At 41.8% G+C, this 13857-nt stretch overlaps 1 protein-coding gene across 6 annotated transcripts in view; it reads right to left on the bottom strand.

The window, feature by feature from the left end:
* NIN (ninein) overlaps positions 1-13857 on the bottom strand; it is a 143697-nt gene that overhangs the window by 83178 nt on the left and 46662 nt on the right. For all 6 annotated transcript variants that reach the window (XM_047767300.1, XM_047767301.1, XM_047767307.1 and 3 more), the window contains one exon: positions 2364-2445. In XM_047767300.1, the coding sequence (XP_047623256.1) occupies positions 2364-2445 (82 nt within the window). The remainder of the gene's footprint in view (positions 1-2363; positions 2446-13857) is intronic.

The following is a 13857-nucleotide window of genomic DNA, read 5'->3' on the forward strand; positions in this document are numbered from 1 at the left end:
CAACTCTGAAGCCACTGTCTGGAGATGGATTCATAAACCTTCCCTCCAAACTATTACCAAGCTCAGCCAGCCACTCCCTGTCTACCTCCTCATCCTATTATTCAGATGCCAACACTGCACAGCTCTCTGGGACACCCTTCATATTTGTGGTCACCATCAACCTATGTACTTAATATGACAATTTTCTGGCAGGTGACTGGACAGGTTTTGAAAAAAGGGCAGCAAAAGGACTAGTGGCAGAGCTGCCCGTTCCAAACCTACCCAAACACCCTTTATAAGCACAGAGAAGAACACTGAACCTAAGCTTACATTGCCTTTGCTCATAGTCACTAAAATGGTTGAGGTGATGGTCAGGGGCCCTGCATCTCACACTGCTGTTAGGAGACAACCTTAGAAAAGTAAAACCACCAGCAAAATGTGAGATGCCCTAAGAACAAAAGTCCATGGTCACCTACAGCAATTATATTTTTCATTGGAAAAAATCGCTACAATGCAACCACCTCCCTCCAGGCCACACTGGGAGCATGCAGAGAGCTCTGGCAAGCCTCAAAGTTGACAATGACCTTAGCAAAAAGGGGGAGTCTCAATCTGGAATCCAAAATGCTGCTAAGTACAGAGTTCATGCATAGGGCTCAAATCTGGAGCATTCCAGAATCACAGTGAAAAACTAGATCACCAGTGAGGATAAGACATGTATTTCCATCTCCACTTCTTCAAAACAGGTCACACTGAATGACTCCTTATGGTGACAAAACATTGATGATTTTTCCTCAGTCTCAAAACTGGACTGTATCTTCAATGTTCTCTTTTTAAGAATCAGGTTTATTGAGGTCTAATTTTTTTTTTCTTCTTTTCAGTGAAGCACCTGTGGCATATGGATGTTCCCAGGCTAGGGGTCAAACCAGAGTTGCAGCTGCTGGCCCACAGCCACAGCCACAGCCACGCCAGATCTGAGCAGCATCTGCGACCTACACCACAGCTAACAGCAACACCAGATCCTTAACCCACTAGGTGAGAACAGGGATAGAACTTGCATCCTCATGGATAGTAGTTGGGTTTGTAACCCACTGAGCCGCAACGGGAGCTCCTATTGAGATACACTTTACATTGAACAAATTCCACCATTTTAGTGAGCAATTCTATGTGTTAGAAAAACTGGTAAAATCTGTAATTATCACCACGATCAAGATTTAAAATAGTACCAGCAATCCCCAAATTCCCTTGTGTCTCTTTATAGTCAACTTCTAACCCTAGCCCCTGATAACAACGGATTTCTTTTCTTTTTAAAAAACTGGACTGTGGAGTTCCCATTACGGCTCAGTGGAAACGAAACCAACTAGTATCCATGAGGACACAGGTTCAATCCCCGGGCTCACTTAATGGGTTAAGGATTCCTGTGCTGCCATGAGCTGTGGTGCAGGTCGCAGATGTGGCTCAGATCTGATGTTCCAGTGGCTGTGGTGTAGGCTAGCAACTAGCAGCTATAAAGAGCGAAATAAAAAATAAATAAATAAGACCGGACTGTATTATAATATAAATGTCAGCACTGTTTAGACTTCCCCTTAAATATTTATCATATTTTGTTGATTCTGAGACATAACCTCCCCCTCCACCACACACACCCTTGGATTTGAACATTCTTAAATTATGATGTGTCTTATGATCATGGCATTTTACCATTACCATTGGGAATCATTTTTCTTCATGGAGATATCTAAGATAATGGTGTGTCATAATCTATGGTGCCTTTAAAAAATTGATGAAATATAATATTAAGTCATTTCACTACATTCATTGAATACTTACTACGGGCTAAGCATTCTACTAGGCACTGAAAATACAAATATGAACAATTTGGTTTATCAGGAAGCATCGCTTGAGAGGAGGAGATGGAAAAACAACTGTAATGTGATCGTGTCTATAACAGAGGGTTGGTTATCCACACACTGAGACTGAATAAAATTCTCTCTACATTGGCCAGCCTTCTTCTTTCACACCAAATTCCCACCCTGCCCCCGCTCAGTTCAGATGGGTGCAGGTTCACAGGAAATGAGGAAGGAGGAAGGACCATTCCGCTCCACTCTGCTTATTCCACAAATGAGTTATGGCCACACCATCTGACCTAGCGCCTCAGAACAATCCACTGATTACTTCCATAATTCACTGTTGTGGGAGAGAAGTCTCATTTTAGGGTGCAACAGCTGCAAGGCTTTTATGACAATGTCAAAAGGCAAGTCACTGAAAATAACTGCTCCGTCTGTGGGAGGCAGATGCCCCAAATCTTTCACAGACATGCTTCAAGGTCTCCAAATTCTTCCCTGGACAACTTGTAAAGCAGAGTGAAGAGATGTTAGTGTCCTTACCTGGTTCTTGAAAGTGTTCCTCATTTGATAGAGTTCTAGACAAGATAAGTATTAATGCTTCTTTAAATTGGTCAAAATGCACCTAAAAATAAACAATCCAAGATAAATTCATATTAGTTTCCACAGCCTTAAGGAGCAAACTCATCCAGAATCACTTGTTAAGAGTCCTGACAGTCTGGAAGGGAGTCACAGACCCTGTTTTTTGTTCCCTTCTTCCTTCATTTTTCTAAAGCACTGAAGGGAAAATGGGCTGATTGTTCTTTGTTTTTTCTTTTCTTTTTTTTTTTTAAGGCTACACCAGGTGCATATGGAAGTTCCCAGGCTAGGGGTCGAATCAGAGCTACAGCTGCCAGCCTGCACCACAGCCACAGCAACACCAGATCCAAGCCCCATCTTTGATCTACATCATAGCTCACGGCAACACTGGATCCTTGATCCACTGGGCAAGGTCAGAGATCAAACCCACATCCTCACGGATACTAGTCAGATTGGTTTCCGCTGAGCCACGACGGGAACTCCGGGGCTGGGCTGATTTTTTGACACACCAGTGTCACCAATACTAACTAACATCAAAATCAATATTTATACAACCTTGAGGGGGAAAATTACACAGCAAAACTCTCTTTATAGACTCAGAAAAATATAGATTTTGAACTCTTAGTTCCTTTTATTTCTCCAGAAAAGAAAGATGTTAGGTTAGATAATAGGAAAAACTTCCCAAGTAAACGATCTTTTTTTTTTTTTTACCAGTTTTTTATTTTTATTTTTTTACAGAATAAAAAATATATATTTAAATGCAATTACATTCACACAGATTATTATATCATGGACCTTAAGAAACAGATTAAGTGACTCCCTCTGAAGAAGTAGAATGGAAAATATGCTGAGACAAATAGAAAATTTATTCTATACTTTATCTCATTTTGTATGGCTTTCATCTTTACTATTTAGTATTACCTATTACATTTCAATTTTTCTTTAAAAATTAGCATTATATTAAAATTGTATATATTATGCAACTAAAATTTATAAAGAAGAAAGCCTTATATACCATTAAATATTTTATATAGCATAATAAAAAGAATAACCTAACTGGTAAGAATAACAAAAATAGGAGTTCCCGTCATGGCGCAGTGGTTAACGAATCTGACTAGGAACCATGAGGTTGTGGGTTCGGTCCCTGCCCTTGCTCAGTGGGTTAACGATCCGGCGTTGCCGTGAGCTGTGGTGTAGGTTGCAGACGCGGCTCAGATCCCGTGTTGCTGTGGCTCTGGCGTAGGCTGGTGGCTACAGCTCCGATTCAACCCCTAGCCTGGGAACCTCCATATGCCGCGGGAGCGGCCCAAGAAATAGCAACAACAACAACAACAACAACAACAACAAAAGACAAAAAAAAAAAAGAATAACAAAAATAATACACCCTCTGAAAATAAGTAAAATATAAAATGCATAAATTGGTTAAAAAATAGTGTAACTATATAAATATGTCCTCACAATTTGTTACATCTTATTGATTCTTCAATATAGGCATTACACCATTCTAGGTGATGTGATAAGACATTACAGACCTTACATTGTACAATGGAGAGAAATGGTTATTAATAATACAATTGTAGAACTGTATTACTTAATTGTACAGTTGCATTATTTAATTATAATTATCATAAATTCTTTGATGGAGAGGAAATCAGAATCAGATCTAAGAAGACTTCAGCATTCCAAGAATGATGTCAAATGACCCCCTTCATGGTGGATTATGCACTTATTTACTATGAGATATATTTCTCCTCCAGAGATTCCTTGTTTGTGTGTCAATTGTAGATTTTTGGTTTGCAGTTATTCTGAAGTTTTGATATAAGAGTCTATATGTATATGAGATTGTTTTAAGTTGTTGGTCTCTTAACTGCAAGTTCATTTCCAGTGTCCTGCATTTGTACCCACCTCTTCTCATGATTTCTGATTTTGGTGGTATAATTGTGCATGGATGATTTCATATCTTTACTATATATATGTCTTTACTGGTGAGCCTTGCCATTTGTGGAATTTTTGTTCCCTGTTGCAGGCTTTTCTTTTCTGCCTAGAGAAGTTCCTTTAGTATTTGTTGTAAGGCTGGTTTAGTGTTGCTGAATTCTCCCAACTTTTGCTTATCTGTGAAGGTTTTGATTTCTCCTTCAAATCTGAATGAGAGCCTTGCTGGGTAAAGTAATCTTGGTTGGAGGTTTTTTCCTTTCATCATGTTAAGCATATCATGCCACTCCCTTCTGGCCTGCAGAGTTTCTGCTGAAAAATCTGCCGATAACCTTATTGGGGTTCCCTTGTATGTTGTTTCTTTTCCGTAGCTGCTTTCAAGATTTTCTCTTTGTCTTTAATTTTGGTCAGTTTGATTAATATGTATCTCGGTATATTCCTCCTTGGGTTTATTTTATATGGTACTCGTTGTGCTTCCTGGATTTGAGTGAGTGGTTCCTTTCCCGTGTGAAGGAAGTTTTCGGCTATTATCTCTTGGAATATTTTTTCTGTCCCTTTCTGCCTCTCCTCCTTCTGGCACCCCTATAATATGGATGTTGATGCATTTAACATCATCCCAGAGTTCTCTGAGACTCTCTTCATTTGTTTTCAATCTTTTTTCTCTTTTCTGTTCCACGTTCATAATTTTTTCTAACATGTCCTCCACCTCGCTTATTCGTTCTTCTGCCTCCTGTACTCTGCTGTTAGCTGCTTCTAGTGAGTTTTTTATTTCAGTTACTGTATTTTGCATCTCTTCTTGTTGAAGTTTTATATCTTGTATCTCTTTGGTCAATGTTTCCTGTAAGTTATCTATCTTTGCCTCCAGTTTATTTCCAATGTCTTGCATCATCTTCAGCATCAACAATTTAAAGTCTTTTTCCTGGAGGCTGAGAATCTCCTCCTCACTTAGCTGATTTTCTGTGGTTTTTCCTTTCTTCCTCATCTGAGTTATAGTTCTCTGTCTTTTCACTTTTATACATTTTTGGTGTGGTGACCTTTTTACAGAGAATAGAGTTGTAGCCTCTCTTACTTGTGGTGTCTGCCTCCCATGTGGCTGAAGGCGATATGGGGGTTTGCTGTAGGCTTCCTGATGGGGGGTGTGATGCCTGCCCACTGGTAGGTGGAGCTGATTCTAATCCCTCTGGTGGGTGGGGCTAAGTCTCCAGATGGGATTAGAGGAAGCTGTGCGCCTGAGGGGGTCTTTAGGTAGCATGTTTACTCAGGGGTGGGGCTGTGATCCCACCTGGATTGTTGTTTGCCCTGGGGCTTCTCAGCACTGACGGATGGGTGGGGCCAGATTTTCCCAAAATGGCCACCTCCAAAGAAAGGCAGCTGTTGAATATTCCTAAGAGCTTTGCTTTCAATGTCCGTCCCTCACAACAAGCCACATTCACCCCTGTTTTCCCAGGAGGTCCTCCAAGAACTGCAGTCAGGTTTGACCCAGATTCCTATGGGGACCTCACCCTGCCCTGGGACCCAGTGCACGTGAAAGTCCGTGTGTGCCTTTTAAGAATGGGGTCTCTGTTTCCCCCAGTCTTGTGGAGCTCCTGTGCACAAGCCCCACTGGCCTTCAATGCCAGATGCTCCAGGGGCTCTTTCTCCCAGTGCCGGGTCCCTGCACATGAGGGTTTGATGTGGGGCTCAGAACTCTCACTCCTATAGGTGAGTCTCTGTGAACCAGTTAGTTTTCAGTCTGTGGAGCTTCCCACCCCAGAAGTGTGGGGTTGTTTATATCACAAAATCGCCCCTCCTACCTCTTGATGTGGCCTTCTCTTTTTCTTCTGGAGTAGGGTATCTTTTTTAAGGTTTCTGGTCCATTTGGGTGGAGACTGCTCAGCCTTTAGTTGTGAATTTTGTTATTTTTTAGGAGAGAAGTTGAGCTCCAGTCCTTCTATTCTACCATCTTAATCCTCTCTCCCCAAGTAATCAATCTTTCATAACAAATGCTCCAAAGAAGCTTGCATCTCTTAAGATATTCTAGAAGAGAGCACACTACCTTTGGAGGATGACTTGAATATAGTCTTGAGGAGGTATATGATAGTTATCTCCCAAGGCCCTTATAATTTTATAAACAAGCAGAAATCAATAGCAAACACAAAGGATAAAAGAACCTTGGGAAGTATTCTCCTGAATTCTTAAAAATACAATTACCTTGACTGAAGTAGAAAAGAACCTGAGTTTTATTCAAGTAACTACTCAGAATTGGGGTATTACTTTGGTTAAAGGGGTAAAATGGTTGTCTTTATGGCCAAGTATATTCTTCTATAACTTAAATTTATGTGATCTCACCATGGAGGAGAAAGAGATGGTATTTCTTCTCAAAATAATACTAGTTTGATAATGTGGTGCCTATTTATACAGAAGCCCATATGTAAATACGAAGTTGGTAAATTTATAATGTGTGCTGCTATAGGTCTCTTTGGACATCATTACAAAACATTGCCTAAGAGTTTAAATATAGGTGACAGAAAAAAAAAATCTGAATTGAATTTGGAGAAGCAGCAAATCTCAATAGTTATCTAAACAATAAAGGAAAGAAATCATGTCTTATTCATGCAAATCGATGCAAAGGAGAAGAATTTATTGAGATTCATATGTCATAAAATTGTATATGCTTGCAATTTACCACCCTCTCCCAAAATATATGTGATTCCTCTACCACATTCATTTTGATTACTTGAAATTGCTTTCCAAAATCATATTCCTTTAGATCACACAGACTAAAAAATCAGCATATTTATGGAGCCAAAGCAGAAGTCTGTTAAGGGATGGAGGGCATCTGCTAAAGAGCCAGGGTGGTATAATAAATGAAGGATTAAAAGATCATAGAATTTTAAGGTTTCATAGCTGACAAATCACAGAAAATCCTGGGGAAGAACCAGGTCCTGCCAGAATCAGAGATGGGCTTCAGGCACTGTGGCATCCAGCTTTGGTCACCAGGGGCAAGGCCATCTTCCCAACCAGCCAGCCCACAAACATCACATACCCAAGCCTCTCCCTCTCAGGGCATCTCACTCCCCAGCATCTATTACTTCCTACCAGAATCATGGCTTCCTCTCAGGGTGGGTAGCTAAGAGGAGAGTGAGCAGCAAAGGCTCTACTCTGGAATCTGCTAGATCTAGGTTCTGACTCTGGCTCAGCTACTCACTTGGTCCTGTGAACTGGTTCAATTACTAAACCCCTTCAAGCATTAGTTTGCTCATCTCTAAAAATGGGAATATCTAACAACTAATCTTTATGATTAATTCAACAGATATTTATTGGGCATCTGCTATGTGCCAGGCCCTATGCTGGGCGCTGGTGATTAAGAGCCACCATGGAGCTCCTGTTCCCAGGGACCATCACAGGGGGTCAGGCAGGTACTGTGCTAAGGGCATCCCACGTATCTTATGTTCCTTATACTACCACCTCGCCCACAGCACCTTTAGGGAGATGAGAGTTGTATAATGAGACTTGTTAGGTATTCAACAAGTGGTAGTTAACACCACTAACAGGAACAGTAATGGGGTGACTATTCTCACCACTTTTGCAAAGAAATAGAGCCGTATTTTCAAGCAAAGCAACTGGCTGTGAGAGTGATGGAGCCAGCCAAGTGGGTAGTGCTGCTGCAGTGACGGTAGGAGGCCCAGGAGCCTATCTCCCCCGGGGATCTGTGCAGCAGCTCAGTGGCAGAGAAGTGGATTGAGTCTGCTGCATTTAGAGACTCAACTCTTTTTTTTTTTTGTCTTTTTAGGTCCATGCTCGTGCATATGGAAGTTCCCTAGTTAGAGGTTGAACCAGAGCTGCAGGTTCTGGCCTACACCACAGCAACTTGGGATCCCAGACACATCTGCGACCTACCCCATAGCTCACAGCAACGCCAGATCCTTAACCCACCGAACGAGGCTAGGGATTGAACACAAATCCTGGTGAATACTAGTCAGGGAGTTCCATCATGGCTCAGTGGTTAACAAACCCGGCTAGTACCCATGAGAATGTGGGTTTGATCCTTGGCCTCGCTCAGTGAGTTAAGGATCTGATGTTGCCATGTGAGCCATGGTATAGGTCACAGACGAGGCTAGGATCTGGCATTGCTGTGGCTGTGGCATAGGCCGGTGGCTATAGCTCCGATTGGACTCCTAGCTTGGGAACCTCCACATGCCATGGATGCAGCCCTAAGACGACAAAAAAAGAAAAAAAAAATACTAGTCAGGTTCTTAACTCCCTGAACCACAACGGGAACTTCTAGGGACCCAACTGCCATTTTTCTCTCTCTTAGGGAATCAGTGGATGACCTGAATGAAATGGGAGTCCCTCGCTGCCACAGCTAATGAGTTGAACAGAAGGAAGCTCCTATTTCAAAAGGGAGGTGCTTGTCTTGAGACTTTCACATCCTTTATACTTGACTCTGCCATCTCTGCTGGGTCTTCTCGAGGTATCAGTTTTGATACAGGACACTGGAAAGAGCCCTTCGGAATTTACTTCTAACAGAGGTCAACTCGGTGAGGATTACCCACACAGGTCACTCAGGGTTGGGGGTGGGGGTCCTCTGCATCTCAATTTGACTCTCCCCTGAACAGTGACAAAGACATCTATGGTCTGGGATTTAACTCTAACCAACTTCTAAGACTTTACTGCACCAGATTCAAGGGACACTGAGACCTCATACAAATACACCCACTTCAGAGACAGTATGAGCCTCACTGACAAGGAGGTTCCTTCTCTCTTGGCCTCAGTGATCTACAGCCCAGTAGACAATCAGGCTACAGGCAAGTGCCCAAAGCTGAGGAAAGCATCCTAAAGCTCATGAACTCCTCTTATAGAAATGCTACCAACCCAATTCAGGAGTTATTCTCAAAGGCCTGATTTATTATAAGCTGCATTTTCCTGCTTCCCAACCCACTACAGATTAGAGGCAGCAACTAAACAACAGGGGCACTTCAAGCTAAGTCCAAAAAGGATTGAGAAAAGACATTAATTATCTTCCCTGAAACAAAGAACAGTGTAACTTTTTGCACTTAAAAAAACTTTTTTAAAAACTACATAATTTTTTTAGAGTTCCCGTCGTGGCACAGTGGAAACAAATCCGACTAGGAACCATGAGGTTGCGGGTTCGATCCCTGGCCTTGCTCAATGGGTTAAGGATCTGGCATTGCCATGAACTGTGGTGTAGGTCACAGACGAGGCTTGGATCCTGCTTTGCTGTGGCTGTGGTGTAAGCTGGCAGATGTAGCTTCGATGTGACCCTTAGCCTGGTAACCTCCATATGCCATGGGTGCAGCCCTGTAAAGCAAAATAAATAAATAAATAAATAAATAAAATTTTTTAAATTTTAAATGAGGAGTTCCCGTCGTTGCCATGAGCTGGTGTAGGTTGCAGACACGGCTCGGATCCCGCGTTGCTGTGGCTCTGGCATAGGCCTGTGGCTACAGCTCCGATTCAACCCCTAGCCTGGGAACCTCCATATGCCGTGGAAGCAGCCCAAGAAATAGCAAAAAAAAAAAAGACCAAAAAAAAAATAAAATAAAATAAAATAAAATAAATAAAAATAAAAAAATAAAAATTTTAAATGAAAACCGTATAATTTTTAAAAAAGACCTATGTACTCCAAACCTAACAGACCGGGTTATTTAGTGTTAAGGCATTGGGTAAAGCACATTGATCTATGTGTTGCTAAATAAATCCTGAGGGCACGGCTCTTATGACACAGAATAGCTGACAGACCAAGAAGATTTTAAATGATCAAGAACAACCTTATAGGAGTTCCTGTTGTGGCTCGGAGGTAAGGAACCCGACTAGCATCCATGAGGACTCGGGTTTGATCCCTGGCCTTGCTCAGTGGATTAAGGATCTGGTGTTGCATAAGCTGCAGTGTAGGTCGAAGATGTGACTTGGATCTGGAGTTGCTGTGGCATAGGCCGGCAGCCATAGCTTCGATATAACCCCTAGCCTGGGAACTTCCATATGCTGTGGGTGCAGCTCAAAAAAAAAAAGAAAGAAAGAACAGCCTTATAATGTTTACTATACTCTTTGATAGGGTAAAACTTTAATAAAATTTTTTCAATCCCCAATGATTAAACTCTTCTTTTTCTTTTAAGTTTGCCACTAAGTGGGGTATGAGACTCAGGTATTAGGAAATATACTAATGCAGGTTCTGGGTAATACTGGATAAATGGGGTATCATTGTAGTTTGTACTTTCCTGGACAAGTGGCCATTTGAATCACACAACATCATGAAAAATGGTCAAGGCAGGCATCCCTCCTTAGAACTGAGGGAAGAAGGCTCAGAGAAGGCAAGTGCCTTGCCCCAGGCTACCTGTCTTGAAGTGACATACTGACTTGGAGAATTCAGGCCTACTGATTGGACACATCAAAGTCCAGTCACCCTGATGGACTCATCAGACAGCCCACTTCACTCCTGGTCTGACCTCCCAGGGAAATCCCCCTGCTGCTCCAGGTCAAATCCTCAACTTTACACAATACCACCAGGTGTAAAGCAGGGCCCTGGGGTGGTCAGGGACACAGCTAGAACATACATACCCTCTGCCCTCAAGTGGTTCATCAGCTACACACATGGGAGAGATGGATGGGGACAGAGAGGGGAAACTTGACTAGTAATTACAAAGCAGAATCTGGCAAATGCTTTTGAGAGGGACAAAAAGAAGCTGGAAAGGGCTTCTGCTAAGTGAGCATGTTCTACAGGTCAGCAGAGAGGAAGAGAGGGATAGTTTTGTGACATTTGACCTCTTCAAGATAGTGACAGGAAGAACTTTAAGCTTTCTAAAATAGACTCAGCATGTATTAAATCAGCCACATTTTAGAAGGAAAAAAACTATAAAAGACTAGACATGATTATTGTCTCAGAGGTCCTTCATAATCCAGCAATGTCTATCTGGGTGACCCCTTCTCCCCTCAAAAAGGAATCTAAAAATCCAAAACAAAAACCTGGCAAGTTGATCATCAAAATGAATCTCCAAAAAGCAGCTTTAAGGCTTTTTTTTTTTTTTTTTACTTTACTGAAATATAGCCGATTTACAATGTTGTGTTAAATTCTGCTGTAAAGTAATTCACTTACACGTCTATTCTTTTTCATATTCTTTTCCATTATGTTTTATTACAGGATAGTGAATATAGTTCTTTGTTCTATACAGTAGGACCTTGTTGTTTATTCACTTTCCATACACTAGTCTGGCCCTGCTAATCCCAAACCCAATCCTTCCTCCCCCTGCACAACTCAAGTCTTAAATTGATCTTTATTTTCCTTCTTGTGAGGACACAGACACTAGACCCTTAGCTTTAAATAGCGGTAAATTCCTTGTCTTTCAAGAGAGTGCACTAAAGAAGCAGGTGATTGCTATTTTCCATCAATGCTCATGAATACTGATGTGGCGGAAAAGCCCCTCAAGGCACAACTCAGAACCAAAATGTGAATAAAATGCCCTCTATTGTGAAGAAACGGGCATCAGTGGGCTCGCTCGGTTCAGTCTCTGTCATTTTAAGCACCATTTTTCTCCTCTGAGGGAGCTTTCCTATTGTATTCAGTTAAAATTTAGAAATCTTTACAAATATACAATGCAATTAAATCTCACAACGTAACCAGATTTTTAGAGCCCTGCATACCTTGGTTGGTACCCTCTCATTTGAATAATAATTGCTGCCATTCATTTTACAAGCCTTCCTATGTCCTGTATGCCTGGAAGGGCAGTCTGCAGCAATGGGAAAATTACATGACTGACATAAAACACACATGACATTTAAACTAAATTAATAGGAAGGCTAGTCAAGTCTGATATTTTCTGTCATGTGTCACCACTGCTTAATAGAAATCGACCTCATCACATTCCCTCTCCAAATTTCATATGAATCCTTTTTGAGAAACACAGTTTGCCTTTCTGAAAAAAGAATTTAAGCACGGCCTAAGAAACAAATGCTATTTCAATCCACAAAATACACGCACGCACAAAACAACACACACCAAAAAACCCAACCCTGCAACCGGAAATAGAAAAAGGAACTTAACATTGCATAAAATCATGTCCTGTCATAACAGAGATCAGATGCATACTGTTTCCCCATGTGTGCAGGCCACACTTCAAACAGAGCTGAGATGAGAGGGCTCAAACAAAGTGAGCTCATTAGACCAGACAAAGGCCTGCCTAACTATCATCAACACATCAGAGGAGGGTTATATCTATTAATACAAAGGGAAATCAAAGAATGGATATGCAGGAGTTCCCGACGAGGCTCAGCGGAAACAAATCTGACTAGTATCTGAGGACTTAGGTTCGATCCTAGCCTCACTCGGGGGTTAAGGATCCAGCATTGCCATAAGCTGTGGTGCAGGTCACAGATGTGGCTTGGATCCCGAGTTGCTATGACTGTGGCGTAGGCCGGTGGCTACAGCCAGGATTCAACCCCTGCCCTGGGAAACTCCATATGCTGTGGGTTTGGCCCTGAAAAGCCAAAAAAAAAAAAAAAAAAAAAAAGAAAAGAAAAAGAAAAAGAAAAAGAAAGACATTCAAAACATGAAGTGTTAGCTCAAATGGCTACAGAAATATGGACTCACCAGACGGTTGATGAAGAGGAAAATAGGGTTGACAGCATTATGCAAAGAGACGTGGTTTTAGAATGAAAGATGCTGTTACAAAATGTTTTCTTCTAAATACAGCATTTGGGTAACTGTAGCTTAGCAGTCATGTACTGCAGACAATGTAGAGAGAGGCCAAGGCCATTTTAAAAGGTGGGTCTATAAAACCTGAAGAAACTGTATGAAGTTGGCTCCAAGATGGATCCAAGGAACCCTGCCTACAGATGGAAATAGGTGCAAACCACAGCCACAGAAGAGAGTTTCTAGCAAATCCATTCTCCACTCTAAGAAGCTTTTTCAGAAAATCATCCCTGGGGAGTTCCCACTTATCAAAAGCCTAACCTTTTGGTGCATAAGGGATGGAGGAGGGGAGGGTATAGGGAGACAAAGAGCATGGTAATTAACCGAACACCTGGCTCTGTGATAAGCCCTTGATAAGGCTTATACACAATCTAAGTCACCCTCCTCACAATATTACAAAAAGGGTATTATTTTTCCCATTATATAGATGAAGAAACTGAGGCTCAGGGTATTTAAGACAATAGGCACACTCGGTTAAAAAGTACCTGAATCCAGGTCTGACTTCAAAGACTGCTCCAAGAGTATAAAATCCCAAGGTGGCGGAGGAAGGGGGTGGGTTGCAGTGGATGGAGAAAGATCCACTTTTGCATATGTGGAGTCTGAGGAGGCTGCGGAGAGATACAAACTCAGGGACTGGAACATGTGGGCTCCCATCCTGGTGCTGCTTCAAATGAGTTGCCTGACTTCAGACAAGTCACCATACTTTTCCAAGATCTGGGTTCTAAGTTTCTCTGTCATACAGATGAACAGTAAGGTCTAAAAACTACGCTAAACCCTGAAGAACTTTAAGTCCCCACCATCAAAACAAGAAGCTCCTCAGAGTTCCCGTTGTGGTGCAGT

Source organism: Phacochoerus africanus, chromosome 2 (assembly GCF_016906955.1).
Source record: "Phacochoerus africanus isolate WHEZ1 chromosome 2, ROS_Pafr_v1, whole genome shotgun sequence".
Taxonomy (NCBI): domain Eukaryota; kingdom Metazoa; phylum Chordata; class Mammalia; order Artiodactyla; family Suidae; genus Phacochoerus; species Phacochoerus africanus.